At 57.6% G+C, this 26,962-nt stretch overlaps 1 protein-coding gene across 5 annotated transcripts in view; it reads right to left on the minus strand.

Annotated features, from left to right (window-relative positions):
• Positions 1-6,496: 6,496 nt before the first annotated feature.
• ARAP1 (ArfGAP with RhoGAP domain, ankyrin repeat and PH domain 1) overlaps positions 6,497-26,962 on the minus strand; it is a 61,851-nt gene continuing 41,385 nt past the window's right edge. For 4 of the 5 annotated variants that reach the window (XM_055549004.1, XM_055549003.1, XM_055549002.1 and 1 more), the window contains 24 exons: positions 26,513-26,712; positions 25,895-25,980; positions 24,533-24,715; positions 23,304-23,478; positions 21,987-22,121; positions 20,234-20,369; positions 19,872-19,974; positions 18,868-19,063; positions 18,541-18,592; positions 18,269-18,432; positions 17,856-18,068; positions 17,385-17,490; positions 16,827-16,974; positions 16,650-16,736; positions 16,494-16,562; positions 16,066-16,183; positions 14,591-14,704; positions 14,197-14,342; positions 13,635-13,667; positions 10,048-10,130; positions 9,250-9,300; positions 9,011-9,074; positions 7,345-7,494; positions 6,497-7,098 (listed from right to left, as the gene is read on the minus strand). In XM_055549004.1, coding sequence (XP_055404979.1) covers positions 7,081-7,098; positions 7,345-7,494; positions 9,011-9,074; positions 9,250-9,300; positions 10,048-10,130; positions 13,635-13,667; positions 14,197-14,342; positions 14,591-14,704; positions 16,066-16,183; positions 16,494-16,562; positions 16,650-16,736; positions 16,827-16,974; positions 17,385-17,490; positions 17,856-18,068; positions 18,269-18,432; positions 18,541-18,592; positions 18,868-19,063; positions 19,872-19,974; positions 20,234-20,369; positions 21,987-22,121; positions 23,304-23,478; positions 24,533-24,715; positions 25,895-25,980; positions 26,513-26,712 — 2,830 coding nt within the window. In that variant the 3' untranslated portion in view covers positions 6,497-7,080. The remainder of the gene's footprint in view (positions 7,099-7,344; positions 7,495-9,010; positions 9,075-9,249; positions 9,301-10,047; positions 10,131-13,634; positions 13,668-14,196; positions 14,343-14,590; positions 14,705-16,065; positions 16,184-16,493; positions 16,563-16,649; positions 16,737-16,826; positions 16,975-17,384; positions 17,491-17,855; positions 18,069-18,268; positions 18,433-18,540; positions 18,593-18,867; positions 19,064-19,871; positions 19,975-20,233; positions 20,370-21,986; positions 22,122-23,303; positions 23,479-24,532; positions 24,716-25,894; positions 25,981-26,512; positions 26,713-26,962) is intronic. The other variant, XM_055549001.1, reaches the window with a different exon arrangement.

The raw sequence follows: 26,962 nt of genomic DNA on the forward strand, positions 1-26,962 counted from the left end.
CCCATCAGGGGAGTGGGGGAGCCCTCACAGAGAAACATCTCGCGGTGCTTCTCCTCCTCGGTCGGAAGCTGCCACCTGTGGCTCCAAGGACAATGGTGAGAGGAGCACCATGTCCTTGGCAACAGCCTGACATAGTTCCCTGCATTGTCACGGTAAGCACAGACCCCACCACACAGTGGTGACAAGGCCTTTGCATAAACGAACAAAAGGCCACCACTGCCTCTGGAATGGCTTCTTCCACATCTCAGGAAGGTGGCTTTGGGCACAGGAATGAGGGCTGAGGCACTGTGGGCCTACTTCAGGTTCCAGGAGCAGCCAGAGGTGCCCTATGGGGGAAGGAGTGACCTCAGGAGGCGGGCAGTAAGCTCTCCATGTCTGCTGGGCAGGGGGATAAAGTGATGGAACAGACAGAAAGTTTAGAGAAGGGAGAGGCAGCCCCTCTCAGAAGCCTCCCTTCCTACCTAGACTGCCCATGGATGGGGCGGGAGAACTGAACTGGTCCAGGGAAGATGGGCAGATTTAGGGTGGGCAGAGAAAAGGCAGAGCAGGAAGTCAGCCTGGCATGGGGCTGAACCAGACACTTGGCAGTGCCTTCTGCCTAAGATTGAGGTCACCTCCTGGGATGTGGATCAGGCAGCTCAAGATGCTAGAGGCAGCAGAGGCCAATCCCTCATTGTACAGATGGGGAAACAGGTGAGGGAGGGCAGAAACAGGTCCAGGTCACAGGGAGTAAAGGACAGGGCTGGGCCTAGGATCAAGGACTCCTGGTCACTGCCCCACCAGACTAGCTCCTCCTCTTGTAATCTTCCTTCTCCCGCTTTCAGCCAGACTGAGGGCTGGTAGGGAAGTCTGCAGATACAGCTTATAACTCAGGAAAGGGATCCCCAGGAACACGTCATTTCAGCAGACACAGGTCAGAGCAGAAATGACTGTGGCTTCAAACTCTGAAACTGCTGGGGCCCTGGCCCAGCTCCCTCACTTCCACCACCCTCCAACCCAGCACACTAGGATTGTCCTTGCCAGGAGGCCCTGAGCCACCCACTCAGCCCTGATCTACCTCTTTCCCCCTAACTCCCTGCACCTGAGTTGGGGGGGGAGGAGGGGGTGTGACTCAGTGGGATAAAGGCAGCTGCTATATTTGAATGATTACATAAGCTAAGAGGGAAGCAGCTGCAACGTGACTCCATCAAGGTCGGGACAGAAGTTGAGTCTGGACCCAGGAGGCAGGGTCTCCTTCCTGCATTCTGAGGTTCCAAGCTGGGTTTAGACAGGACTCTAAAAGGACTGGAGAAGGCAATGGCACCCCACTCCAGTACTCTTGCCTGGAAAATCCCATGGACGGAGGGGCCTGGTAGGCTGCAGTCCATGGGGTTGCTACGAGTCGGACACGACCGAGCGACTTCACTTTCACTTTTCACTTTCATGCATTGGAGAAGGAAATGGCAACCCACTCCAGTGTTCTTGCCTGGAGAATCCCAGGGACGGGGAGCCTGGTGGGCTACCATCTATGGGGTCGCACAGAGTCGGATACAACTGAAGCGACTTAGCAGCAGCAGCTAAAAGGACCTGGAGACTGCAAGCTAGTTTATGCATTGCTGTGCTGCAAGAGAGGTTTTCTCTAGGGCATGCGAGGAAGGCTCTGTTCCCTCTCCATCACCTAAGAAGCCTCCTGATGTGTGAAGACCCTAAGGCCAGACCTAGACTAAACCCTAGATCTTCCCCCAGGAACTCTTTACAGAAGGAAAGACAGAACTGAAAACACAGCTTGTCACTGATTTGGAAAAGACTGCCTGCTGGGGAGGGCACAAGGCATGAAGCCTTGGCTCACCCGCCCAGCTGGAGAGGACCTGTGTTCCCGTCCCAGCCCTACCGCTCACCAGTCACCTGACACTGCTGAGTCTATGTCTGTTTCTTCACCGATAAAATGAGAACAAGAGGTATCTTTTCCATATGGTTCGTTACAAGGATTACATAAAATGACACATGCAAACCCTTAGCCCAGGAGTGGTGGGTGCTTCATAAAGGCTTATCAGCACCATTATTTACATCATTATTACTGCCAATGCTAAGGACTGGCTGGAGACCTCCCCGGTGGCTGAAATGATCCTTTTGCCCCAGTAACAGCTGACCTGAGTGGAAGGTGGGAGGTCAGAGAGAACTGAGATTTGAGACAGGAGCTTGGCTGACGAGCTGTGTGCCCCTGGGCAAGCCCCTGCCCTCTCTGGCCCTTAGTCTATAAATGGGCCCACAAGATCCCCAGCTCTGGAATTCATATTTGCAAAAAGACTTTACTCCACTGGGATTAGTGGCTTGTGGCACTGGAAGCAGAATTGGTCAGGATGCCGGTGATCTGGGGGTGGTGTGAGCTGGAGGCGGGCTTGGCAGCCAGCACTGGGCACCAGTACAAGGCCCACCTCCTTGGGGCCTCTTGGCAGCTCCTCCTGGGGTCTCCGCAGGACCCTGGAGGAGGAAGGCTGCGCCCACCTGGGCTGTGTTGCCATGACGCTGGTCTCCATGGTACTAGGCACACAATCCTCCCTTCACCCAGGAGGAGGAACTGGAAGTGACAGGAGCTGAGGCAGCTTAGGCCCTGGGGCCTGAGAGCCTGGCTCTCTCTCCATCAATGCCACAAGCCACTCAGGACGGAGGGCAGGGAGGAAGAACACCTTCGAGCTCAGAGGGTTAGAGGAGTGACAGAGAGGGACTCGGACCGACCGAGTGGAGGAAGACACACAAAGAAATGGCAGAGATGGGGGAAGGTAGGGAGAGCCGGAGACTAGGGGAAGGGTGGGGTGGTGGGGAAGAACTCACTGCAGTCATGAAGGGGGAAGTGCCTCCCAAGCTGGCAAGCGGTGGGAGGCGCCATCCAGCCCATCTCTTTGGTCTCAGCGTTTTGAGGTGGGTGGTGGTGGGAGGACAGAGTGGAGGAGGAGGAAGGGCAGGAGGGAGGGGGGCAATTTTCCTAGAGAGCTTTGTGTGTGGGGGTGTTCACACACGTGCAGTCTGTGTGTGTGCGTGTGTGTCTGGAAGTTCAGGAGGAGGTGTGCAGGCAGTGTGTGTGTGTGTGTGTGTGCTGTGTGCGCCCGTGCCACTGTGTCTCCAGGGTGATAAATACAGCAGTAGGAGCTATAACCAGGGCAGAGAAAATGAGGAAATTTCCACAGGCTGAAAGAGGCGTGGGAGAGGGGAACATCCTAGGGCTGAACCAACTTGGGCTGACCAGGAAACCCTGTCCCTGACAGCTCTTCCCCGGCCAATCTCTAGCTGGATTCCAGCAGTCTGGGTGCACACACACCCCCTAAGTGTGCACAGTGCAATATGATGGAGGCGCAATCCAGGAGAGCTTCCTGAAGGAGGTGTCATACTGGAGGAGAGGTTGGAGGTTCATGCCAGCTACACTTAGGAGTATGAGATACAGACTCTCCTCAGATCAGACTGGGTCACTTAGGTCACAGAGTGAAGGGAAGCTGGTTGGGGAAGATCCCAACACCAGAGGCTGGGGGGACAGGTCCCGGAGAGCCCATGGTGCACTAGGCTCCACTCAAAACAGATGCTCACTGTGGGGCCACATCACTGCCTGTGGCTCATGCCAATCCCTCTCCCAGGAATATCTCCCTCTCAACTCCACCTGCAGACACAGCACCTGTCCTTCCGAGCTCCTCGGAGTCTTCCTGATCAGTTTCCCCCAACCAGAAGAGCTCTTCCTTCCCCCACCCCACCTGTTCACCTGCTCCAGCTTTTTGGTGTTCTGTGAAGCTCTGCATGCACAGTAAGTGTTCAAGAAAAGCTTGTGGAATGAAAACATGCTGGTCCTGGCAAGGACTCTGGGTGCCATCATGTATCTCCAGATGTATCTGGGAGGGGATTATTGAGGGACAGTGCTAGGGATTTCACACTTATTAGCTCATTTAGTCTTCCCCTTAGTGGGTGCTATTAATATCTCCAAAGTACAGAAGAGAACACTGAGGACCCAAGATCTTGGGAACTCGGCCAAAATTAGTGTGTAGACGGGAGTGTTGGCATCTTCCCAGTTGGCATCCACACCCATGCTTTTATTATTATTTATCTGGCTGTGCCAGGTTGTGGCATGTGGGATCTAGTTCCCTGATCAGGTATCGAACCCAGGCCCCCTGCATTGAGAGTGTGAGGTCTTAGCCACTGGACTACCAGGGAAGTCCTACACCCATGCTTTTCAAAACCACCAGTTGTGGGCAGGGGTCTTGGGAGCAAGAGCATGGGGCCAGGAAAGAAGGCCTCAGCTCCAGACCCCCCTTCTAATCCCTGGGCTCAGGGGGAAGCGAGGAGGAGGCAGAGTCCACCTTCCCCTCCCCCACCCCACTGATTTCTTGTGGAGCCCAGGGGTCTCCTGAGGCCTGGAGGCCCCTGACAGCTGGATGGCTGCTGAACACTTTGCAGGGTGGACAGGTTGAGCAGGAAGGAGGCAAAAGAGAGTCCGACACCCTACCCCACCTCCCAGCCCTCCCCCAGCTCAGCCTCCTCTCCATCCCCAATGCCTTCACCCCGGAAACCTGACATGCCACAGCCTTCTCTCCCAGGGCTCCGCATGGTTTCCCGCCATTAGGCCCAGACTTGGGTTGACCCCAAAGGCCTGTCCCCCCTCCCCCATCCCAACTTGCACCCCCTCCTTACTATGTGTACCCAGCAAGGCTTCCGGTCTTCAGTGCCAACTTAGGGGCACCTCCTCCTCCAGGAAGCCTCCTCCCTCTCCAAGAGCTGCTGCCCACACCTTGGCAGGTCTGGCTCCAGGTTCCTTATATTCATCTCCCTCAATCCAACTTCAAATAATATGTGAACAAACCATCCAAAGTCCCAAGGGGTCCCATTTCTAGAAACCTTTGTGACAAAGACCAGCAGAGCCTCCTGCCCTAATCCACCCAATACTGCTGTCTTTGCCATGTTTCATCAAGTTGAGGCCCCGGAGGCTCCTATTGGGATGTCATCCCTGATCCCTAGGAAAAGTACTTTAAGCTATCATTAACTCTACACAGTTCAGATCCCCTTCTCCAGGAGACAAATGGGGCCACTTATGAGAAGGGACAGCAGAGTCAGAATCAGGAGTGGAGGAAGGAGAATCTCCCAAAGTGGGGCGGTAGAAATGAATCACAACCCTGATTCAGGAGAGCTGTGTGACCTCGCACAAGTTGCTTCCCTTCTCTGGGCCTTTCTTCCTCTGCCAGGATAGCGCCTACACAGGCATTGACCCACAAAGGCCTTTCCTCCCTCCTTCGGACTCCAAAAGCCTGGGAGTCCAAAGCACTTCCTCCATTGTGCTGCCTTCCAGAGTATCACCAGCACTATGGTCAAAGGCAGGGCCAGGTCCCACCGGACACTCCAACAGACGACAGCCACAAGAGGGCCTTCCCGAGTGTGCTGGGACCAGCAGTGTTGAGTTGTCCGTGGCTGCCCTCTGGTGGCCCAGTGCAGTCACTGCAGCCTGTCCGTTCCTGAGTTGGGGTAAAGGACACTTGGCAGGCTAGCAGGGGAGTACCTCCAGTCTCACCCACCCTTTCTCTGGGGCACAGGGCTAGCTGGTCAGTCCAAGGTCAGATCCAGGGAAGAATTCCAGCCCCAAACCACTTGGACAAGAGTCTTATCTTAGCTGGAGGTAGGATGGCCAGCTTGGTCTGGAGCAGCCCACCTAAGACAAAAGTTGCCAGAGAACCTATTTCAGTCTGGCATCCACTTTCCCTTCCCAAGAGAGAGGAACAAGAAGCCTGGAGTCCAGGTCCCCAAGACCCTCCTCCACACCCAGGCCTCCCCACTGAACCGGATCAGTCAGAAGTCATGTGATTGACCCACCCCCATCCACTTTGCCCAGCCCCAGTGGCTTAGGCTGGGAGGTCAGCCTGTCTGCCCGCTGGTCCCCGGAGAAAGGCTGGTAATGAGGCTTTAGGCAGAGGCAGGAATGTGGTGTCTGGCACCTTCCCAGGGAGTCCCAAATTCGTCTCTGCACCCCACTTGCCAGGGCCTTGTCTTCTTGGAGGAGACGGTCAGGCAGTGCCCAGTGAGGGCAGCTTCCTGGCCCAAGGCAGGGCACCTCTGGAGGGGTATGCACAGAAGCCCAGGGTAACCTGAGGCCCTTCTTCCTAATATAGCTCTGGTGCCTCTGTGACCTTGTGTCTCTAGAGGGGCTGACAAGCTACCCTGAATCACTCATATGCCACACACCCAGCCCCTGGCTCGGAATCAGACTGCACAGCAGGGCGAGTCCAGCTGGGGTCTGTCCTGGCCAGAGTCAGGACCCGCAATTCCCACCCTGGCTGCACGGGAGTACGATGAGGGTGGCCCGGAGCCCGGCTGGGGCTCTGCCTGGGGCAGGCGGAGAGTGTCTGAACAGGGGAGGGCCTGGAGGGAGCAGGGCCAGGTCCCCAGCTTCAGGGCACAAGGCATTCACCTCTGGACCTCCTGGCCCCTCTTACCCTGGGATACTGGAAACCCCCAACCAATTACAGACCTCAGCACCAGGGGATAAAATATACAGATATATTTATATTATCAAAAGGTCCCCAAAATGGGGAAGGGGCACCGGGCAGCCTGGACCCTCCCAGTAAGCCCAGACCAGAAGAGGGGCAGAAGTCCCCCAAGTCCAGTTCTCAGCCCTGTACACATTTACCCAGAGCTCCCTCCCCACCCCAGCTGAGTGTTCCTTCAGAGCATCCACTTTCGGCTGTTCTGGAATTTGTGGCCAAAGGGTGGGCTCCCTTCCAGCGGGGGCCTCGGCACCTCGAGCCTCTGAAAGGACAGCAGCCTGCCAGGGTTCCTGACAGATGCCCATCTTTCCAACCCCTCCAAAGTCAGGGTGGGTGACCCTGTGGGAGAGTAGGCCAGGAGGGCTGAGCACCTGGACAGAGCAGGTAAGGGATTCCTCCTCAGGCAGACCCTGCTGCCTGCCCTGCCATGTCCTGGCCAGGGAACCCCAGGCTGCAGTCAGGATGAGGGGCGTGGGGATGTGGCTTCCTCAGGCGCCCCCTGCTGGCTCACGCCAGGCACGCAGGGCATGAGGGCGTCTGCCCAGGAAGGCTTCACGGCGGCAGTGGCGTGGCAGAGTCCCAACAGGGCTCAGACGTTTCGGAGAAGCTGTGGGAAGGCAGAGAAGCCCAGATTCCATGAACACATTTGTGAAGACTCACAGGGAGTAGGGGGCCAGGGACCAGCAATAGAGGGGGCTCCCGTGAACCTGGTGAACCCAAGGGGCCTGTCAGGGCTCCCACTGAGGACGGACAGACGGACGGGGCCGGAGGGCACTCAGAGAGGAGGAACAAAGGTAAGTCAGGGAGAAGCTGGGTCCCCAGACACTGCACACAGGGATGGAGAGCCACTCACAGAAAGGGGGTCCGCAGAAAAGGCGGCCACACTCCGGCGCATCTCATTCTCACTGCCTCGCAGGGGGATCAGTGAAATGCTGCCCATCCGGACCTCAGGCGCCGCCCGGGACACGCGTGAGGGCTCCGAGGGCCACACCAGGCCGTCGTGCTGGGCGGCAGGGGAGAGGAGGGGCGCTGGGCCCGGGCTCGGCTTCCGCTGGGCCCGGGCTCGGCTCTGGATCCACCCACCCTTCCCAGAAATGCCTCGGCTATGATCTGAGGTGAAACCCTCTGCTTTGATCTGAGCCGATATGAGAAGCAGCTGCTAGAGAACATGACTGTGTCTCCGGCAAAGCCCAGGCAATTATGTTACTCAACAACTCTCATTTCCAGGCCCACAAGCAAACCACTCCAAGAATGCAGCGCCAAGAAAACAGTTCTACAGGAACAAGCCTGCTTCCTTTCACCAGAAACCCAGAAAGCTACAGAATCCACTCTGATTCCCTTTAGACCCTGACTACCAGGAAGCTCAGGGCTACAAGAGCTCAACCCGAGGCCCTGCTACAGTCCTGTCTCCCTTTCCCCCAAACGATTCTGAGTTCTCATTTAAAAAACCTGTTTGGGGACTTCCCTGGTGGTCCAGTGGACTCTGCGCTCCCAATGTAGGGTTTGATCCCTGATCAGGGAACCAAGCGGAGAAGGCAATGTCACCCCACTCCAGTACTCTTGCTTGGAAAATCCCATGGATGGAGGAGCCTGGTAGGCTTCCAGTCCATGGGGTCGCACAAAGTCAGACACGACTGAAGTGACTTAGCAGCAGTAGCAGCAGCAGGGAACGAAGATCCCACATGCCGTGAGGCCAAAACAAAAACAAAAACACACCTGTTTTCCAGCCCACCCCTCTAGCCCTGTTCTGGCTTCAAGTCCTCTCCAACCCACTCCCACATAGCCCCCTGCAGCAGCTACCTCACGGGACCCCTGACCTCCAGGCTCAGCTCTCAATGAGGGCTTCCTTCCCTACAAGCCGCACCCACAATGCACCCTCTCAGACGCAAACCTGCACACCACTCTTGCTTAAAAAGTCTCCCTTAGAACTGCCGACTGACAAGTTCAGCTTTCTTGGTGTGGCCTTCAAGACTGAGATTTTACTCCCAGCAACCTCTCAGTACCAGTGTCTAGCACTCCCAGGCTTCTCCCTTTATGCCCTCTTGGACAGTCCTGCCATGCCTGTGAGCAAACTGTTTCCTTGGCCTAGAATCACCCCTGCCCCTACCTTTGCTTGGGGACCACTCCCTGATCCCCACAGATTCCACTTCCATGATACCCTCTCCTGCTGCCTTCCCCACCCTGCCACCACCTCCACGAGGTAGTGTCCCTGGCTTCCCTGTCACCCAAGCGCTCGGCTCTAACAGGCCCCTTCTGGATCTGTTTTCCTTTCCACGCGGGGAGTGAGTGCCCGAGGGCAGGGGCCTGCACCCTATGTCTCTAGCATGCCTGGCTCCAGGCTGGACCACAGCAGGTGCCAGGAAGGGTTTATAAGAGAATGAACATACAAATGCCTTAAAAGCAATTCAAAATCCTGAAGCAATCAGTGGCCTGAACAGTGAAGAAGCACACACACACACATGCTCTGTAATGGAGGCCTTCTGGGACCCCACCCCCGCCCTGCACCCCACGCCTGGTACCTGCACGAAGAGGAAGGTGGCGAGCCACTCCCGGAGCTCCATCTGTGTCTCACAGCACAGGTACCTGCAGGGTGGGGCACAGATCTGGACACCATCAGGGCCGGCCCAGCTGAGCAGGGACACCCTGCCCTGCTCCCCTGCCCAGGGTCTCAGGGGCAGGGCCCAGACCTGGACAGTGAGGGGACCCAGTCCAGGGGGACGTTGCTACCACCTCTCCTCAGCCTGGGACCCTCGCTCACCACTGCTGCTTCTCGTGTTTCTCCGTCTCGTGTATCACCGTGAAGCCCCAGCTGCAGAGAAGGAGCAGGTGGGGTCACTTGACAACCCGGACAGGCCTCACAGCCCAGAAGCCTGGGCCAGGGCTGGGGACAGAGTTCAGGGCCTTCGGCAGGCACAGCACATCCCAGCCTCTGTCTCCTCCTCTCACAGTCGCCCCACCCCCCACCCCCGCCAGCCTCCCAGGGCTTTGGCTGCCTACCCCCGAGCCCTATCCCCCAGAGACAAGCAGGCACAGCCAGGGGCTAAGAGGAGAATGCCAGAAACCCAAGTCGAGTGACCGCAATTAGTAACAATGGTAGTGGCTGTGCATCGCTTTTCAACGTTTGAAACATACAAACATCTCAACTATATTTCAATTTAAAAAAAGAAGAAGAAACACAACCACCTTTTGGAACAGGCGTGCCATTATTTTTCCCATCCTACAGATGTGGGAAGGGAGGCACACAGAGGTCCCAGAGTTACTCAGTGACTAACTGGATTTCCATCCAGGCCAATGGTTCTTAGACATGAGCAAGCATTGGAGTTCCCAAGATGGCTTGTAACAGCCCAGACTGCTGCCCCCACCCCCAGAATCCATCATTTAGCACAGCTGGCATGGTGCCCGAGAATCTGGGTTTCTAACACGTTTCCAGGTGATGCTGATGCTGCTGGTCTGGGAGACCACACCTTTAGAACTACTGAAAATTGTCAAGTTCACAGCCCTCAGTCGCGTCTCCCCCGTCAGTTCTGAGCGCCACAGACCCACTTCCCCAGCTCACCAGGTGGGCGGCCGGAGTTTCTTCTTCACTCCCAGGTAGACTTTGAGACTCCTGACAGGCCACTCCTTCTCAGGCCGGTGACTCTGGGTGGGGGAGGGCAGAGGGAGTGGGCACTTCAGCCAGTAAGGGTGGGCACTGGGGCAGGTCTCCCAACTGGGTGCCTCCCTCCCACTTCTCCCAGCCCCTCCATATCCCAGCACAGGGGCCCTCCTCTGGGAAGCCTTCCTGACAAAGCCCTCCCTGATCATAATCCAGCCCAACAGAGCCCCCAGGCCTCTCTCCCTGCAGCAGCATCAGACAGTCAACCCTCAGTCCCCGGGGCAGCTGTCCACAGCAGTGACCCCCAGTCCCTCCCTGCTGCCCTGCCGATGAGAACTGACGCGCAGCAGCAGCTGATCCAGCTCGTCTGCGGAGGGACACATCTGCATGCCGCACATCGCCCTCTGGCACTGAACTAAATGGGCGTGTGCAAGCTGAGCACCTCGGCTGGCTGCTTGTGTCCGTCTGTCTCAGGTCGTTTATTCCTCACCCCTCCCTGCCCTGCGGAGGCTCCAGGGTTGACTGTGTGAACAGAAGGCTTGTGGGGTGAGCAGTTACTGATTCTTTGATTCCACAAAGTGAAGACTAATGACTCAAGCTGAAGCAGAATGGCTGTTCGGTAGACCACAGGAAGAACTTCCCAATGGTCTAGGTCAGGAAGCAGCAGACCAATGTACTGGGGAGGAGCACCAGATCACTGATGTGCTCACCTCTGGTCCCCGCCTCTGCATATGGGTCTGGGCTTGGAAGAAGCAGGCTGGCTCGGAGGCAGGGGAATGGGAGCAATGACCTCCAGGGAAGCAGTTAGAGGTCAAGCTGATGAGCCTTCCTCCTGCTCTGGGAGCCACTTGCTTGAAGCCCTGCCCCCACCAGGCAACCCTGGTACCAGCAGGGACACCAGGGTGGATGGCAGGGGAGGGGGGACTCACTTACAACCAAAACTGGGGGTCAAAAGTTGAGCCACCTCTGCTCTGTTCCCCACCATTGCTCCCAGCCACCCCCAGGCATGGCTCCTCAGCAGGAACTAAAAGAGGGGACCTAGGGTACGGGCAGGAAGCGGGAGCGTTTGGGAACTGGTGGACTTCCTTGTGAGGTCGCAATAGGATGGGCTGACTGGGGATCAGTGGAGACTCTGGCACTGTCACAGGCTTGTGGTTTAGGAGGGGCTTATCAGGAACCTTCATCATGCTTTCACCCCTAGTCCCCCTAACGACCAGGCCTCTGGTTGGGGAGCCCTGTATCTCCTGCATGTAGCAGGACAATGGTGCCCAAGAGGGCCAGGAACAAGCGGGGCTGCGGGCAGGGAGGAAACTGAACTGGGCAGAGGGAAGAGAAATCAGGCTGTGGATACGAGAGGAACAAGGTGTGAGACTACAGCAGGGGAAATGCCTATGTGCAAGCAGGGAAGACACAAGGCTGGGAGCACTGACGAAACCAGGCAGCGGGAATGGAAAGATGGAGACAGAGGTCCTAAGAGAACATAGGCTGTCGGCATGGAAAACGTCTGGCTCCGGGCATGACCGGAGAAAGGATGCGGGGGAGGCTGGGCTGCAGGTACAGACGGAAACAGGCTGGGAATGAAAGCAGGCAGCGGGCTTCAAGAAGTCAGGCTGCGGGTGTGAAGGGATGAGGACTAAAAGCAAGGAGCAAGGTGAACCGAGAGTGGGTGAAGCAGGGTGAGGAGAAAACTGTGGGAACGAAGGCGCTCACGCCAGGCTGTGGCTCTGTGAGCATCAGAAAAACACCGCCCTCAAGCCTCAGGGGCTGGTGAGCGTGGTGTATGCGTGGCAGGTGTGTGACATGAGCATGGCCAAGACAGGGAGGCTGAGGGGGTTCTGGGGGGCAAGGGGCGCCATCAGTCAATATAACCTTCTGATCAAGCAGCTTATCTTTCCAGCATTTCTGAGGTATAAGGTCACTGACAGGGAACGAAGCTCAAAGACCTCTGCAAGAACCCAGATCTTTCTAGAATGTGCCTTTCCAGGTGCCTCAGGGTCTTTAACAACGGGAGACCCCAGGATGAGGCGTGGGTTTTCACCTAACCTGAACTGCCAGGGGTTGTTCCAAATTCAAGTCTTCCTTCCTGTTGCCCCACATACTAGCAAATACCAGGATTACAGGCAGCTTACTGGCTCCTATGAGACTGGTGCTGGCTGCCCCGGGACTGCACCGCCAGGGCCCACACTAACCAGCCCTCGCTGCCGAGGCCTTTGCCCCTGTACTTCAGGGGGTAAAAAGCTGGAGCTCTGAGGCTTACAAATCTGGATTCGAAACCCAGTCTACCGCCTAGAGATGGCCTTGGACAAAGAACTAGGCCTTTGCCCCTGTACTTCAGGGGGTAAAAAGCTGGAGCTCTGAGGCTTACAAATCTGGATTCAAAACCCAGTCTACCGCCTAGAGATGGCCTTGGACAAAGAACTTGAAGCCTGCTTTCTCCCTGTGAAGTGGGGACAATGCTTCTCCCCACAGGACAGCAGGGAGACTGCATGTCCCAGTATGGGAAAGGCCGGACACAAAGCCTGGCTCCACAGACATGAGATCTGCTTCCTCCTTCTAGCTCTCCTGCCTTCCCTCCTCCACGTCAAGGGATCAGCAGACGCTGACACTCTTTCAGGTGGCCCAGCCATCCTCCCTTCTCTCTGTCAACACACAAACAGTCCCTAGAGGGAGGGAGCCAGGAAAAAGGCATCCCAGAACCAAGGGGGGACTGACTAGAGGGCTAAGGCACAGAAGTAAGGAAGTGATGAAAATGATGGAGGCAAAGGAGCAAAGAGGAGGCGTCCCCACAAGGGTCAGCAGGAGCCCAGGCTGCATTAACAGAGATACAGTGAGCAAACAGAGGGAGGCAAGGGTCCTGCTCTATCTGCTGTGCTCCCTCCATGGCAGCCAGGCCTCTTCAGATGTCCTTAGAAGACACTGGTAGGAGCTTAGGCTGAACCCCTGGGCATAGAAACATGTTTCTGCTGACCATCTCCACAGAGCATCTGCACACTGTGGTACCCAAGGCACAGCTGGGGTCCACAGGGTATTGTGGGAGGCAGGTCTCAGCTGAACCTGAGCAAGGTCTTTCTCCCAGACAGGAGTATCATTCTAGGGATAGGGCAGCCCCCCAGAGAGGAGAGGTTGAGTTTGCCTCTCTCAGGGTGTGTAAACACAGGCTGGCAACCAGCTATCAGTGGGGAATATACCACAAGCTTCTGTAGTCCTGCTCTCCTGTTTTAGGATAAGGAAAGTAACAATGATGTTCTAATAGCACTGGAACTCTCTCCAGGGTTGGAAAGAGGGTAGTTCCTACGGGCCTCCACTAACTGGCTCCACAGCTGAGTCCTTTGGAGAATTCGAAAGCACTGATGGGGACCCTGGCGAAGGACTCTGGGACAGGGCTGGTGATGAGAAGGGCAGAAGCCTAGGCCACAGACCCCAGGTAGAGGCCAAGAAACCATGCCTGGAGATGGCCAGGAGCTCTGGCTGTGACCCTGTGCTCCCACCAGGCTCAACTGGCCCCCAGGCGGTGTAAGGCAGCTGGCAGTTGACCCAGAGCTACTCACGGTCTCAGGGGCCCCGCTCCATGGCCTCTGGCTCTGTTTGATAGAGGATCAGGGTTACGGACGAAGGAGGCCCAGGGCTAGGACGGCGTGTGTAGTGGTGTGTGGCAAGATGTGGCTCGTATGTGCAAAAGATGAGGGGGAGGCACTGGGATGGAGATGGTGTCTGGTCAGGGAGGATATCTGACATGTGGACAGCGTGGGCACAGAGTGGGCCGGCAGTGGGTATGGCCTATGAAGCAACAAGGCATGCACGGGCCACAACGTGGGGCTGTCACCACAGCAGGTTCTTTTGGGTGACATGACCAGGCACGGGGGGACAGCACATGCCTGATGTAACGGCATTCAGGTACCAGGGCCTGGGAGGGCCCCAGGGCAAAGCCAGAGCCACAGCGGGAGGGTCTCTGAGAGTCCATAGCTCCCCACAACCAGTACTGTGCTGTATCAAGACCCCACGATGGGGATGCTCCCGCCATCAGGCCCAGGCAGACACTGGAGCCTGGGTGACCGAGCACGTGTGGGTGCGGGTGCCCACTGCAGGCCAGGACCCGGCAGGATCACGTACCCGGACCTCCTTATAGAGCCGCAGGCAGCTGCTGTTGAGGATGAAGTAGCGATCGTGGAAGCCGCCCGTGGGCAGGCCCAGGCCCAGGAGGCTGCGGTCCTCTCGGAACTTCATCATGCCGTGCTTGGTCTCACCCACGTGGCTGGCTGGGGGAGGAGTGGAGTGGGCACAGGCTGTGCCCACCCGTGGACACAGACACCCGGGGTGGGGTCCCCCAATAAAGGAAACTGCCCTGTCCTGCCCCAGCCTCTGAAGAGGCCTGCCCCCCTGGTACTTGCTGCCTGAGCCTCTCCTACCTGGCTCCACCATATCCTGCTCCAGGTCTAGATGGAGGGACCCCCCCAACCAGGCTTCCCAGCCCCGCAGGCACCGCCCACCCAGGGACACCACCTACCTAGGTACAGCAGCATGGCCTCCATGGACTGGTGCTTCTTCACCACCAGGTAGCTGTCTGTGCCCAGCCCGTGCAGGATGGGAAGCACCTTCTCCGCAAAGTGCAGGGGGCGCTCTGGGGAGAGGACACTTGGTCACTGGGGCCACAAGGCCGGACAGCACTGAGAGCTGGCCCACAGACACACATCACCTACGTGGCGAGTGGCACCGCCCCTGCCTCTGCCTCCTAGCGCCACACGGCTCCCCTGACCACTCCCGACACATCTGGGCAGGACCAAATCTGCTCCAACCTGCCACGTTCAAAACCAAGCTGGTGATCTTTCCTGTGCGTCCTCATCAGGGCAAGGAGCACCGCCCACCAGGCTACTCAAGCCGGAAATAAACTCTCCTCCCTCTCAGTCTGCAATGTGTTGAATCTCTCTGCTTCTTTCCAGCTCCTGGCAGCCACCCTGGCGCGTGATACCATCTTCCTGGACCAATGGTGTGGCCTCTGAAGCAGTCCCTGCCATGGGCGCTCATCCCCTCTCTACGTGTCCCTCTACCCAGCAGTAAGGAGGAATCTTTTCCAGCTCCCAACCACTAACTTTTCAATGGCCTTGTGTTGTTGTCAGGCCATGAGAGCGGCCTCTACCTCCATCTTCAGCCCCACCCCGTGCCATACACCTCACTGCCCTTATCTCAAGCTCCTTGAAAGTACAGTGCCCCTGGCCACCACAGGGCCTTTGTCCACGCTGTCCCCACTGCCTGGAAGTACGTTCCTCTCTTCTTCGCCAAGTAACCCCTACTCTTCCTTAACCTCCTAGTCCAGGGACTCCAAAGCCAGAGAGACCTTGTTATAAGCTTTGGTGGTATTATGGCCCTTTCTTTCACAGAAGTTAACACAGCTGTAGTTGTGTGCTTATGGGTGTGATCACAGGATCAGTATCTCTATTCCATACTAGAGTAACCCCTGTGAGGGAAGGGACTATGTGCCCGACTCTCCTGCCGACTGCCTGGCACTCAACAAACAATAGTAAAACAAATGAACAGATACGCCCTCAACCTCCACTGCCACTGAGACCATCCTTCACCCTAAAATGCCTTATCACCCCCCTTCACCACCGTGGCCCCTTAACAACACCATCACCAGCACCGCACCCCATTTCTCCAGCATGCTTATCACCACCCATGCTGTCACTCACAATCCCATTATCAAATTCAGCATCTCCACCATCGCAAGCAACACCAATCTCATTAACACTAGAGAAAGTGCCACAGCTGACACGATCCACTCCTTCACCGTGCCTCCCATCAGCCACGTTACAGCTGCCACCTGAACCCCCGCCAGCACACTTTCACCACCATCACTGAGGTCGCAACTTGACAGCAACATCCATCACCTAAAACCCCCCCTTGCCCCCAGTATCACCAAACTGGGATAGAGGACGACAGGCTGGGGCTGCCCCATTTCCTGCACCAGCCCTGGGGGTCACGCACCTGCCTCCTCCCTCTCGTTGACCTCGAAGCAGGTCCAATAGTCCTTCTCCCTGATGCCCACATTCCTGCGATCCAGGATCTCCAAGGTAAGCTCCTCTGCGGTCATGGATGCTGGGATCTGCGCAGATCCAAGAGGAGGAGGAGGAGATCAGCCTACCCAACCCCCAGCCCCCACTCTGTTACAACCTTGCTGTGTGGTTGTGAGCCCACCCCTCTCAGCGTCCTCTGGAGTACTGGGATGCAGGAGGCTGTCTCTGAGTGGTCCTGATGGGTGAGAGGGGAAAGAGACAGGCCCTGGCACTGGCCAGATACAGGTCCCAAACCAGGGCTCCCCTGGGGGTGGAAGCCATGCTCCCTGGTTATCAGAGCCTGTGCCTGGTCCAGCCTGACTCTCCTAGCCCCTTGGCCTCTCGGTCCCTGGTCCCCACCTTGATGTGTTGCTCTGCCTCCGCCTTCTTCTCCTCTAGGTACACAGTACAGATGAAGTCACCGGCGTGCTGTAGGGAAACAGGGCTCAGCGGGAGGCCTGGGGAGTGGGTGCAGGTGCCTGGCCTGAGCCCCCCACCCCAGGCCCTGCCCTTCACCTGGGTCCCGCTAGCAGTGCCAGCCACACGCATCTTCACGATGGCAGTGACCTCCTCCCGCTGCTTCCTCAGCTCCTCCTCATCCACCTGTAAAGGGGGAAGGGACAGGGACAGACGGTCACTGCCGCCCGTGAGGCTGAATGCTGCCTGCCGCTGCCCGCCGGCTGAGGAACGCACACTGAACACCACCACGTAGTGGCTGATGAGGTCTTCCACCACACGGCCGGCCTTGTAGTCCTGCCCATCTGTCTGGAAGAGCGTGGGCCCAAACACAATAGCCAGGTTGTGTGTGTTCATCTGGTTCGTGTCTGAGAAGCACTGGACACTGGACACAGAAGGACGGAAACCTTGAATGAGGGATCTAACCCAGGACTTCCCTACCTCACCTTCCTAATTCCTGCCAGGTCCATGAATGGCTCCTGGAGTGAAGCCAGGGTAGGTCCCAGTCAGAGAGGACCATAGTTAAGAGGAAGAGGGGACAGTCTTTCTGACCAAGTTTTGGGTCCCAGGGAGAAGCAAGGCTGGGAACCTGAGAGATGTGGCTGCTAGCTGAAACCTCCTCTACTCTCCCACCCTGAAGGAAGCAAGCTGGGAGCCAAAGTGTCCAAGACCAGGGCACATCATAAAGCAACACTCAGTTCCCAGACCCACCTGGTTCCCAGGGGAGAAGAGTCAGCCAGGTTGGGAGTAGAAGAGTCTTTTCCACCCCAGCCCCCCAGGAGTGCTGCTCCTCACCAGTACAAGTGGCTGATAAGAGCCTTCACCGTGGCCCGGTTGACTGGGGGCAGACGTGCCAGAAGCTCTCGGTACCTGGACACCTTCTCTTCCTCATCCTCAATCTCTGGGTAGGGAGAGATGGATCAGGTCAGGAATCCCCCCCCCCTCCACCCAGTAACCACCTTCCCTGTCCCACCCCTCTGGCTACTCTGCCTCTCATCCTAGGTGATACCACTCTCTACCCCGCTCTAAGTCAAATAAGGCCAGCCATGTAACAAAAGGAAAGAATTCTCCAACTCCAAGAGACTCCAGCTCTGCATAGAGTGACAATGGGAATGAGAGGCAAGGAAGAAGGGGCACTAGAGTCCACCGCTGGGGCATGCTTAGCCCCAAGCGCATGATGGGGAGGGCAAGGAAAACTGAGATCAGAGTGTACAGGTCAGCAGCACTGGCCTGGGTCTCAGACTGGGCATGGGCTGCAGGGCCCACCTGAGGCCTCCAGCCAGGCTAGGCGCTGGACTCGAGTGAAGAGCCCATCGGGCAGATCTCGCAAGAAGCGCTTGAGTGCGGAGGAGACGTCGTCCACGTGCTGCTCGCCCTCCTTGAGGCGCACAGAGCGAGCGTCCAACCGTAGGCTCTCCAGCAACCGTAGTGTTTTTGACGTCTGCCCACACTTGCGGTAGATGCCCTCAGAGGTCAGGCCTGGAGAAGGGTGGGGCTCAGCTGGGGGCGTGGCCGAGCCGGGGCGTGGCCAAACATGAGGGGCTACGGGCATTGGGCAAGGGGCGGGCCTCGAGGCTTTCAGGGAGATCCCAGGAAGGCCAGGCTCGGCCTCTGCGGCAGGAGGTGAAAGTCTCTCTAGGAGGGGCGGGGCGGGGCCTGTGCATGGAGGCGGAGCTCACCGCACTGCGTGATGTAGTCTACACAGCGGTACACAATCACGGGGATATCTGAATCTCCCAGCTGCTGCTCTGACAACGTGTCCCCGGAGCTGGCCGCTGCTTTCTGGATGGCCCCTAGCCAGCCCATGAAGTCCAGCCGCCGCTCCCCCTGGATGTACAGCGTCCTGGGCCGGGGAGTCAGTCACTTGGGGGACCCACCACCTGTCCCACCCCTCCAAGGCCTGTCAGACTGCCCAGGCGTGTCAGAGCCCCTTCAGGAAGCCAAGGCTCACCTCCGTCGCTCCACCAGCACCAGCACCTGGTTCTCGCTGTCCCCCTGGACGGCTGTGGAGAAGCCAGTTGAGGTGAGGTCCAGGCCTCGTTCATGGTCCCTAACCTGCTCCCTCCCAAAGCTCTCTGGGTTCCACGCACCCCTGGGACCCACCCACCAATCCATGGGGTGGCTGAGATGCATCCCAAGGACAGGAGAGGACATGAGCAGGCAGGCTGATCCTTCTGGCTGGGTTAGGGTAGAGTTCAGACTTAAGGAGAGGGGCTGGGGCCTGGGAGCCCAGGATAGGGTGCCCTGGAGACTGGGGCCCAGGTCCAGGCGTACGCACAAAGCTCCTGTAATTTCCGAAGCTGCAGTGGCTCCTCACAGGGGCCTTCTGGGAAGACAGCGTAGAGCTCGGAGCCGGTGAGGGCAAACCAGCCCTCCTGTGCCCGCTGCAGGCTCAGGCCAGCTTTGTAGGGAAGGCGTCCAAGCCTCTCAAAGTCCCGAGCCAGCAGATCCTCAGCCAGGGGAGGCACGAACGCCTGGTGGGGAGGCCAGGGACAGTGGAGACGGCCAGGGAGACTGCATCAGCCAACAGCACTGCCCACCTGGGATATCCCAGCTGTTTGGCTTGTGGGCATGTACTGCTTTTCCACGCAGTGCAGTGAACCAACGTGGGTATCATGCCCCATTTCATACCATTCAGATATGCCCTCCTCTGGTATGCCTTCCCAGACACCATTAGGGATGTCCCTTCCCTGGGGCACCAAGGCATTCTTGCCCTCTGTTGTAGTACCAATTACAGTTTCTGCTGTTTGACCCATCTGTCTCCTCTACCAGCCTGGGAGCCACTGAGGAGCTGGGACCATGACTGGTTCATCCAGGTCCCCAGGGCTCTGAGGACTGACCCTCAGGAGGCCCCCAGATGACTGACCAATGAACCAGAGAAAGAGTCACAGGCCCTCAAAACACAGGGACCCTAGAGGGTGCCTGATTCTAGTCCCCAGGGCAGAGATCTCCTCTGCAGCCTCCCTGCCTCCTTCCTCCAGGACAAGGCGCTCGCTCCCCCAGCAGCAGCACTGTCCATCTCAGGATGGCTCTGCCTTTCATTAGTAAACATATACTGAGCACCTAGGGAGCTCAGGCCCACGGCCCTGCTTCACCGAGCTGAGCTAGGTCTCCTGACTGCCCCCTTCCCCCGACCCCCGGAGGGCTGCAAATTACATCTGGCCCTGGGTCCTGTGTCTTCTGCCTTCCATCCAGCCCTGATCCATAATGCGGGAAAGCCAGGGGTCCTACCCAGCACCCCAACAGACTCCCCCCACACCAGCCTGCTTAACCCAGGCCCACCTTGGCAATGCACTTGACCCACTCACGAGCCAGCTCTGCGCTCTCCAGCCCAAACAGGTATAGCCGCTCTCCTTCTGTGTACACCTCAAAGGTGTGCTCAAAACTGTTGATACACAAGCCAGGATTCAGGCCCACGCTGCCAAGCACTGGCCCACCTCCACCCACTGCCCCTGTGACTACCCTTCCCTGGTCCCGTAAGAGGTTAGGGCCTTAGGAGACCTGGTTTAGCCCTTGCATAGCACCAGCTTGCTGTGTGACTCCAGGGAGATCCCACCCATCTCTGGGCCTGTTTCCCAATCTCCCCAATGGAGGGCTGGACCTTACATCAATAACAGTCTGTGATTCTGCCCAGGGGTGCTCACCCATGGGTGTCAGGAGTGGGCACTGCCAGACATACAATCTCACTGGCCCGAATCTCCCCGTTGGGGGTCACTGCACGCTCATTCTCATAGTAGCTCAGGACCCCGTCGCTAAGTACACACCAGCGTCGGCTGAACTCTGGGGAGAAGACAGGCAGGGGAACCGTAAGGGAGCCCTCCACCCTCACCTGAACATTACCACTGCATCCTCCCTGGGCCCCCACTCCCATCTGACTCATGTCCTCTTCACTCTAATTCACAAGCTTCCCCCAAACCTATCTTCCTCCCTGTAGCTCCAGCAAGCCAGCCCCACCCACCTCTCCAGCCACCTCTCTGACCACTCTGGATACACATCCCACACTCCCTGCTTTTGCTCTCCCTATTCCCTTTACCCACACCCTCCCACCCTCCAAGGCCAGCCCAAATGCCCAGGAAGACTTCTGTAATGTAACCCCCGTGCCCCACCCTCCTCTGCCAGCAGGACCTACTGCTCTGTACTCTGCTTCCTCCTATAATGGATCTAAGGAGACTGACACGATCCCATAAAGGAACAGAAATGGGAGTCTGGACTAGGAAAGCAGGAAAAAATACAGACTGTCAAGGTCACGCAGGCTCGTAGAATTCATAGCACTGAGCATCACATAGGCTCAGAGCTTCCTGGCATCCACGGCAAAGAAAAAAAAGGATGAGTCAGGCAGTTACATAAATGATATTGCCAAGCAGAGGGAAATAAGACTAGGGGCAGTGCCCCAGAGGCAGTGAGGTGGTGAGCTGCACAGAGTTCCCAAGAAATCTGTTTGGGAGTTGGAGAGCTTCCTCTGGGGGTGCTGAGGGGTGCAGTGAGCAACGGCCTCAACAGTGCTCACACAGCAGAGTCTCTCATCCTGTCTAGGAGGACATGACATTTGCCCTCTGAGGGTGGTGTGCCCCAGAGGCTGCCTCTCAGGCTGAGCTTCCTCCAGTCCTTCCCGCCCTGCCTCAGTCATTCCTCATCCTGTGGCCCTGCAGCACACAGGCCCACAGAGAACCATAAACAGACTCAGAAATAGACAAATTAAGGTCAGGTAAGTAGTGTGAAAGTAGGGTAAGAAGGGCTTGCTATTTTGGATTAAGTGGCTGGGAATAAACTCTTTACGGAGTGACACTGAAAGAGATCTCTTTTTAAGTAAGGGACTAACCATGCAGATATTTAGGGAAACACTTTGGGCAGAGGGAACCACAAGTACAAAGGGTCTGGTGAGTGTGTATGTTTAAGAAGCAGCAAGGAGGCCAGTAAAGCTGGAGAGGAGTCAGCAAGTTAATGGGGTGGGGCAGCCGATGTGCGCATCCTTGCAGGCATTGGTAATAAGGACTGTACTCAGATTGTACTCAGAGATGGGAGCAAACGGAAGGCTAAGGAGAGAGATGACAGACCTTTAAGCTCAGTCTTTAAACTTCCCAACATCCAAGTACTCCAAATACCAGCTGCCCCAGCACAGGGCCCACACCTGGTAGGTGCTCAATAAAGGGCTTCTTTGAGCTCAAGGAAACTCTGGAAGTGACTCACTCTGCAGTGCCATGCTCCATTCTCACCGGATCAGCCCATTTATTAAGCACTCACTGTATACCCAAGACCACACCCAGGACACCCTGCAGGGTGACTAGACCAGAGTGCACTCGGCACCCTCAGGGGGTCCCCCAGCCTGGCCAGCTCTGGCTTCTCTGGCTCTGCCACCATGCCAGAATGCCATGGCCAGGGCGGGGTCCTGGCACCCACCTTCCCGGGCCCGGCGGTCCTGCAGCAGCTTCCCTGCAGAAGCAGTCTTGTAGACGAAGCTGCTGTGGCTCACAGTTGGCAGGATAACCGAGTAGTGCTTTTCCAGGGGCCTCACTGAATCCAGCCGAGGTGCCTCTTTGGGGAAGGGAGGGAAAGAGTGGCTGGTCACTATCCAAGGGAGTCCCCTCTCATCCCCACCTGGACTGGGTATTTAAGCTGGCACTCAACTCACCCACCCCTGCTCCCTAGCACTGCTCCCTGACTAGCACCCTTGGGCTCCTACTGCAGCATTCAGGATCTTGCCTCAACCTTTCTCCACCTTTCCCACTTTGTGTAAATTCCGTCCCACTCACAAGGCCTGGGTCCAGTACCTCTCCTTCCAGGGAGCTTCCCTGACCCTCCAGCCCAGCTCTTCCTGTTGGAAGCACAGGGCCAGCACACTAGAATGAGGGGGGCATGGAGCAAACTCTCTAACAATCCCCAGAGGGAGCTTGTCTCAGACAATGCAAAGCCTAAGGAAGCAGCCTGGCTCCAGCCCTGCTCCCAGCGGCCCCAAAGCCCAAGCCAGCTGGGTGGTCTCCTGTGCCTTCCCGGACACCTGGGCTCCCTCCAGCCCAGTGCGCCCCACCCACCCATGGCCCTGAGCCCAGTCCTGGCCGCCGGGCTCCACCCTTGGTCCTACGATGTAGCCCCAGAGGCTAGTACTGGGCCATGACCAGCGACGCTCACCCCCACCACCCGCTTCTCAGCTACCCCGAGAGTGGAAGCCAAATGGGACCAAACCCAACTGCAACAGAGCCCCACCCAGAGAGCGGCAGACAGGGCTGCCCGGGTGAGTCCCTCTGCACACAGGAAATGCAGTACACCCCCCACATACACAGCAACACAGACATGCTCTGCACACACACACACACAAACCCTGAGGCCCTCAACACCCCCAGGTGCCAGGAAGCAAAGCCACAGCAGCTCAGAGACACTAAGACCCGGGCTCATGGACGCTGCCCAGAGGTCCCACACTGTGGGCCAGGGAGGGACCCACAAACACATAAAGAGAGATGCAGAGACAGAAACACAAAGAGACACGTGTATGAAGGGGAAGCCAGAGGCACAAATACCCAAAAGTCATGTAAACGTCACACACACACTGTTGCACCAGGACCCCTGGGAAAGCTGCAGTGACAGCTCAGGTGGCATATGAACCAGGCCTCACGGGGCGACACCCCTCCACTGGCACCAACAACCAGCATCCACCCCTCCCAAGGGCCTGAGCCTGGCAGCAGGGAGGCGCCATCCCTTGAGGTGAACAGTCCCACTCACCTGTGGTCCGGTTGTTCCGAAGGAATTCCATCTGCAGTGTCTGTCCCGCCTGCTCGGCAAGAGCCAGGGGCGTGGGGGCCTTGGGGTCCCCTGAGAAGCAGTTGACCCCGGCCCCACAGCCCAGGAGTGCCTGGGTCTCAGCCAGGTCTGAGGTGGTGACTGCGGCACACAGGGCCTGGAAGGAGGGCGGCGGGAGGGTCAGGCCGAGCCGGAGCCAGGGGCCAGTGGGACAGTGTCATGCAGGGGCGAGGGAGGAAGAGGAAGGAGCCACCCAGGTCAAGGGCCCACCCTCAGAGTGAAAGAGAAGCAAGGGAGGAAGACTGACAAGAGGAGAAAAGAAAGGGCAAAGGGAGTGAGCGGGGAGGGGCATCCCCTTAGGGGTTCTAGCCATCCAGGCCTCACCCTGCCGACAGCCTCCTGGGACCGTCAGCCACCAGGCCTGTTCTCTAGAGGATCTCAAGCTCCCTCTGCCTTGAGGAAGGGCAGGGGGGGTGCTTTGTAGCGCATTCCTCCCACATTTGAATTCCTCACCGCCTGCCCATCCCTCCCAACCAATGGGAGTTGCCGCCCCTCCTGGCTGGCGGCTAGACTGGGCTGGGCTGGGGGCTGAACGCCTGGGTTCCTGGGAGGTGGAGGCCTGGCTCCCACTGGGCTTCTAACCGGACTCAGCCTGACTGGGTGGGGCTACTTGGGGGAAGGGCTGAAGGTTGACCAGAGGTCACAAGTGGCACCCCCCCTGCTTCAAAGGCGGTTACCTCCCACTCAGGCCAAGCCAGACCAGGGACAGGGCTTGGCTCCCGGTCTGCTGGAGCTTGGGGGCCCATGAGGGGCCTCATCTTGAGTGGGGTGTGGATGGGGGACGGGTCGGAGCAGCCAGCTGTTTTTCATGAGCCTGACAGGAAATAGCATCCCCATCAAGTTCACTCCTTTTGGCAGGATTCAGAAGGAGCAGGATGGGGTGCGGAGACAGAGGAATCGGTGGGGAGGGAGGCAGACAGATGCTGAGGACGTGGCCTTGGCCCAAGGGTCAGGCCTGGCTCCTCCTTGCTTTGGCCCAACTGTCCCTGTGGCTTAGGCAGTGTCCTTCTGCCGTCGGGGCGTCAGTTTCCCTACAGGACCGCTCCTCATTCTGAGCTAGTGGGAAAGCTGGGCTGAGACACAGTGAGGAATGATGGGGGCATGAGTAACGGGGGTGGTTTCAGGGGGCCTCACGGGCCCAGTGCCCTGACCTTGTCCAGCTCCTCCTGGTTGCCAAAGAGTGGGTGGTAACGGCGGTACTTGCCCTCGCGGTATTTGGCTTCGAGGTGGCACCGCCGGGCACTGGGGCTGCTGTTGGGCTGCAGGGCCTCACTGGGGGGCACGTTGGCTGCCCAGAAGTGGTTCCCAGCAGCATTGCCCAGCTGTAAGAAGAGCTGTGGGTGCAGGAAAGAGGTCAGAAGGGCAGCCTACAGCTGGGGCCCATGCCTAGCAAAGCCTTGGTTTTGAGGTTGTTAAGTGAGGGGCTGGAAGAGCCAGGCCATCCGCCCACTCTCCCATCAGGGAAGCTGAGGGGACAGCCTGGCCTGCTGGTGGCCCTGGGTGCTCCCTCACTAACACTGGGCCTGAGCCCAGCCCCCCAGCTCAGTTATGGGACCAGAGACAGACAGACTAACAGGTGGAGGCCCAGGTTGGGTGCCTTGCTATCTCCCCACCTAGTCCCACATCTGGAACTCTGCATTCCTAAGACTATCACAGCTGGTGGGGGCCTAGCCTGTCAGCCAACTGGGTGGACAGGGATTATGGAAACATCTCCTGTCCCTGACATTCCTCTCTGGGCTCAGAGGAAGAGGGGTAAGGGCAGACTTTTGCAGGGCTCCAACACTCAGGGTATGCATTCTTTCACTGTGCTCATCACTTGTGCCACAGCTATTTCCTGGGCCCCCCAGTTTGCCTGCTTGCCAGGTGCTGCGTGGGGTGCTGGAGTCAGAGCAGAGAACAAAGCAGAAACAGTCCCAGCCACTGACTCACATTTTGATTCCGGGAAAGTCATTTTCTCTCCCTGTGTCTCAGTATCCTCTGTAAACTGGGGTTCTTACCCTAAGTCACAGGGTATATGACACCCAAACTGCTCTGGAGTCTGCAGCTTGGCTGGGGCAGTAAGGAGGGTGGTGTGTGGCCGGGCCCTGGTCCAGCCTCCTTTTGCAGGTTTTCCCCTGTGACTATCATACATATCAGTACCTGGCAACCCCAAGCACACAGGCACAAATGTACACGTGTGAGTATCCCCCAAAAGGACAGACTCAGACCCACTGGCACATGTGAGTAGAGATAAAATGAAGTAAATATTTTAGGCGTTGCAGGATAGTCTCTATGACATATTCTTTTTCTTCTTCTTCTTTTTTAGCAACCTTTAAAATTGTAAAAACATTCTTAGCTCACCAACCAATTTGCTAACTTTGCCAAAAATCAACTTGCTCCAAACTCCACCTACTAGATGATCCCAAAGGTCTCTTTAGCTCCAAGGCATTGGGGCTGGTCAGGTGGGGGAAAATGGGTGGGAGACCCAGGCAACAGCCAAGGGGGACAGACCCCAAACACAGCTGGCTCCCCACCTCGATGAGTGTTTCCGTCCACACCTTCCTGTCCATCTTCAGGCTCCGCACCTTGGAGATACCAGCACCCAGGCCACGGTGCTCCCCTGCAGACAGAAGGCCAGACACATGGTCATTGGGGGGCCCTCTGCTTTACAGGAGCAGCCCCCTTCCCCCACCACACCCCAGGGCCCATGGGGGCAGTCAGGGAGAGGCCTTGGGCAGGACCCCAGGGCTAGGCCTGCAGTTCGCACACAGTTCCATCCCCCTGTGGATGAAAACACTAGCTTCTGCCTCGGCCTGCAAAGCCCTGCCTGACCTAGCCTGCTTCCGCTCCTCTGATGTGACTGGGGTGCTGGATTCCAACAGGCCTGGGCTCAAATCCAGACTCACTTACTTGCCAGGGGACCCTGAAGAAGCCCTTTTCCTTCTCTGTGCCTCAGAGTCCCCATGCTACATGAGAAGTTGAATCTCTGCCATGCAGGTTAATCATGGTGGGAAAGGCTCTACACATAAGCACCACTTCATCAATGATGCTCTCTGACACTGCCTTCGCTCCAACCCCTCCAAACAGACCACCTGCCTTCTGGACACCCCAGCCCAGTCTTGCCCTGGCCTGGCACCCTGCTCGCTTCATACCTGCACAGCGCTTACAGATGACAACACAGAGATTGATGGAGGCCCAGTCAGGCTGGGCAGCCCCGCAGTCAGCACAGAACCTGTTGGGGGCCATGGCCCAGATGCGCTCAGCCACCTCCGAGGTGGACAGGGCCTCGGCGATGGCTCCCTGCATGGCCTCCAGCCACTGCTCCTTCTCCAGCTCCGATTCGGCTGAGAAGCTGGGGACACAGGAGTGGGGTGGGGGACTGGTTGGGAAAGGGCCCAGCGAGATTGGGGGCAGCCTGAGGGGGCACAGCATGAAGTGTGGGTAACCATGCATTGAGAGCTGATAGTCAGAAGAGGGAGGCGCCCAGGGCCCCTGGGGAGAATAGGCATGGACAGCAACAGGGACCCCACAACCTCGGCCCCACCCAGGGAGTAGAAAGTGATGCTGGGAAGAAATGGGGCCTAAGACCTGACAGATGAGAG

Source organism: Bubalus kerabau, chromosome 15 (assembly GCF_029407905.1).
Source record: "Bubalus kerabau isolate K-KA32 ecotype Philippines breed swamp buffalo chromosome 15, PCC_UOA_SB_1v2, whole genome shotgun sequence".
In the NCBI taxonomy this organism is placed as follows: Eukaryota; Metazoa; Chordata; class Mammalia; order Artiodactyla; family Bovidae; genus Bubalus; species Bubalus kerabau.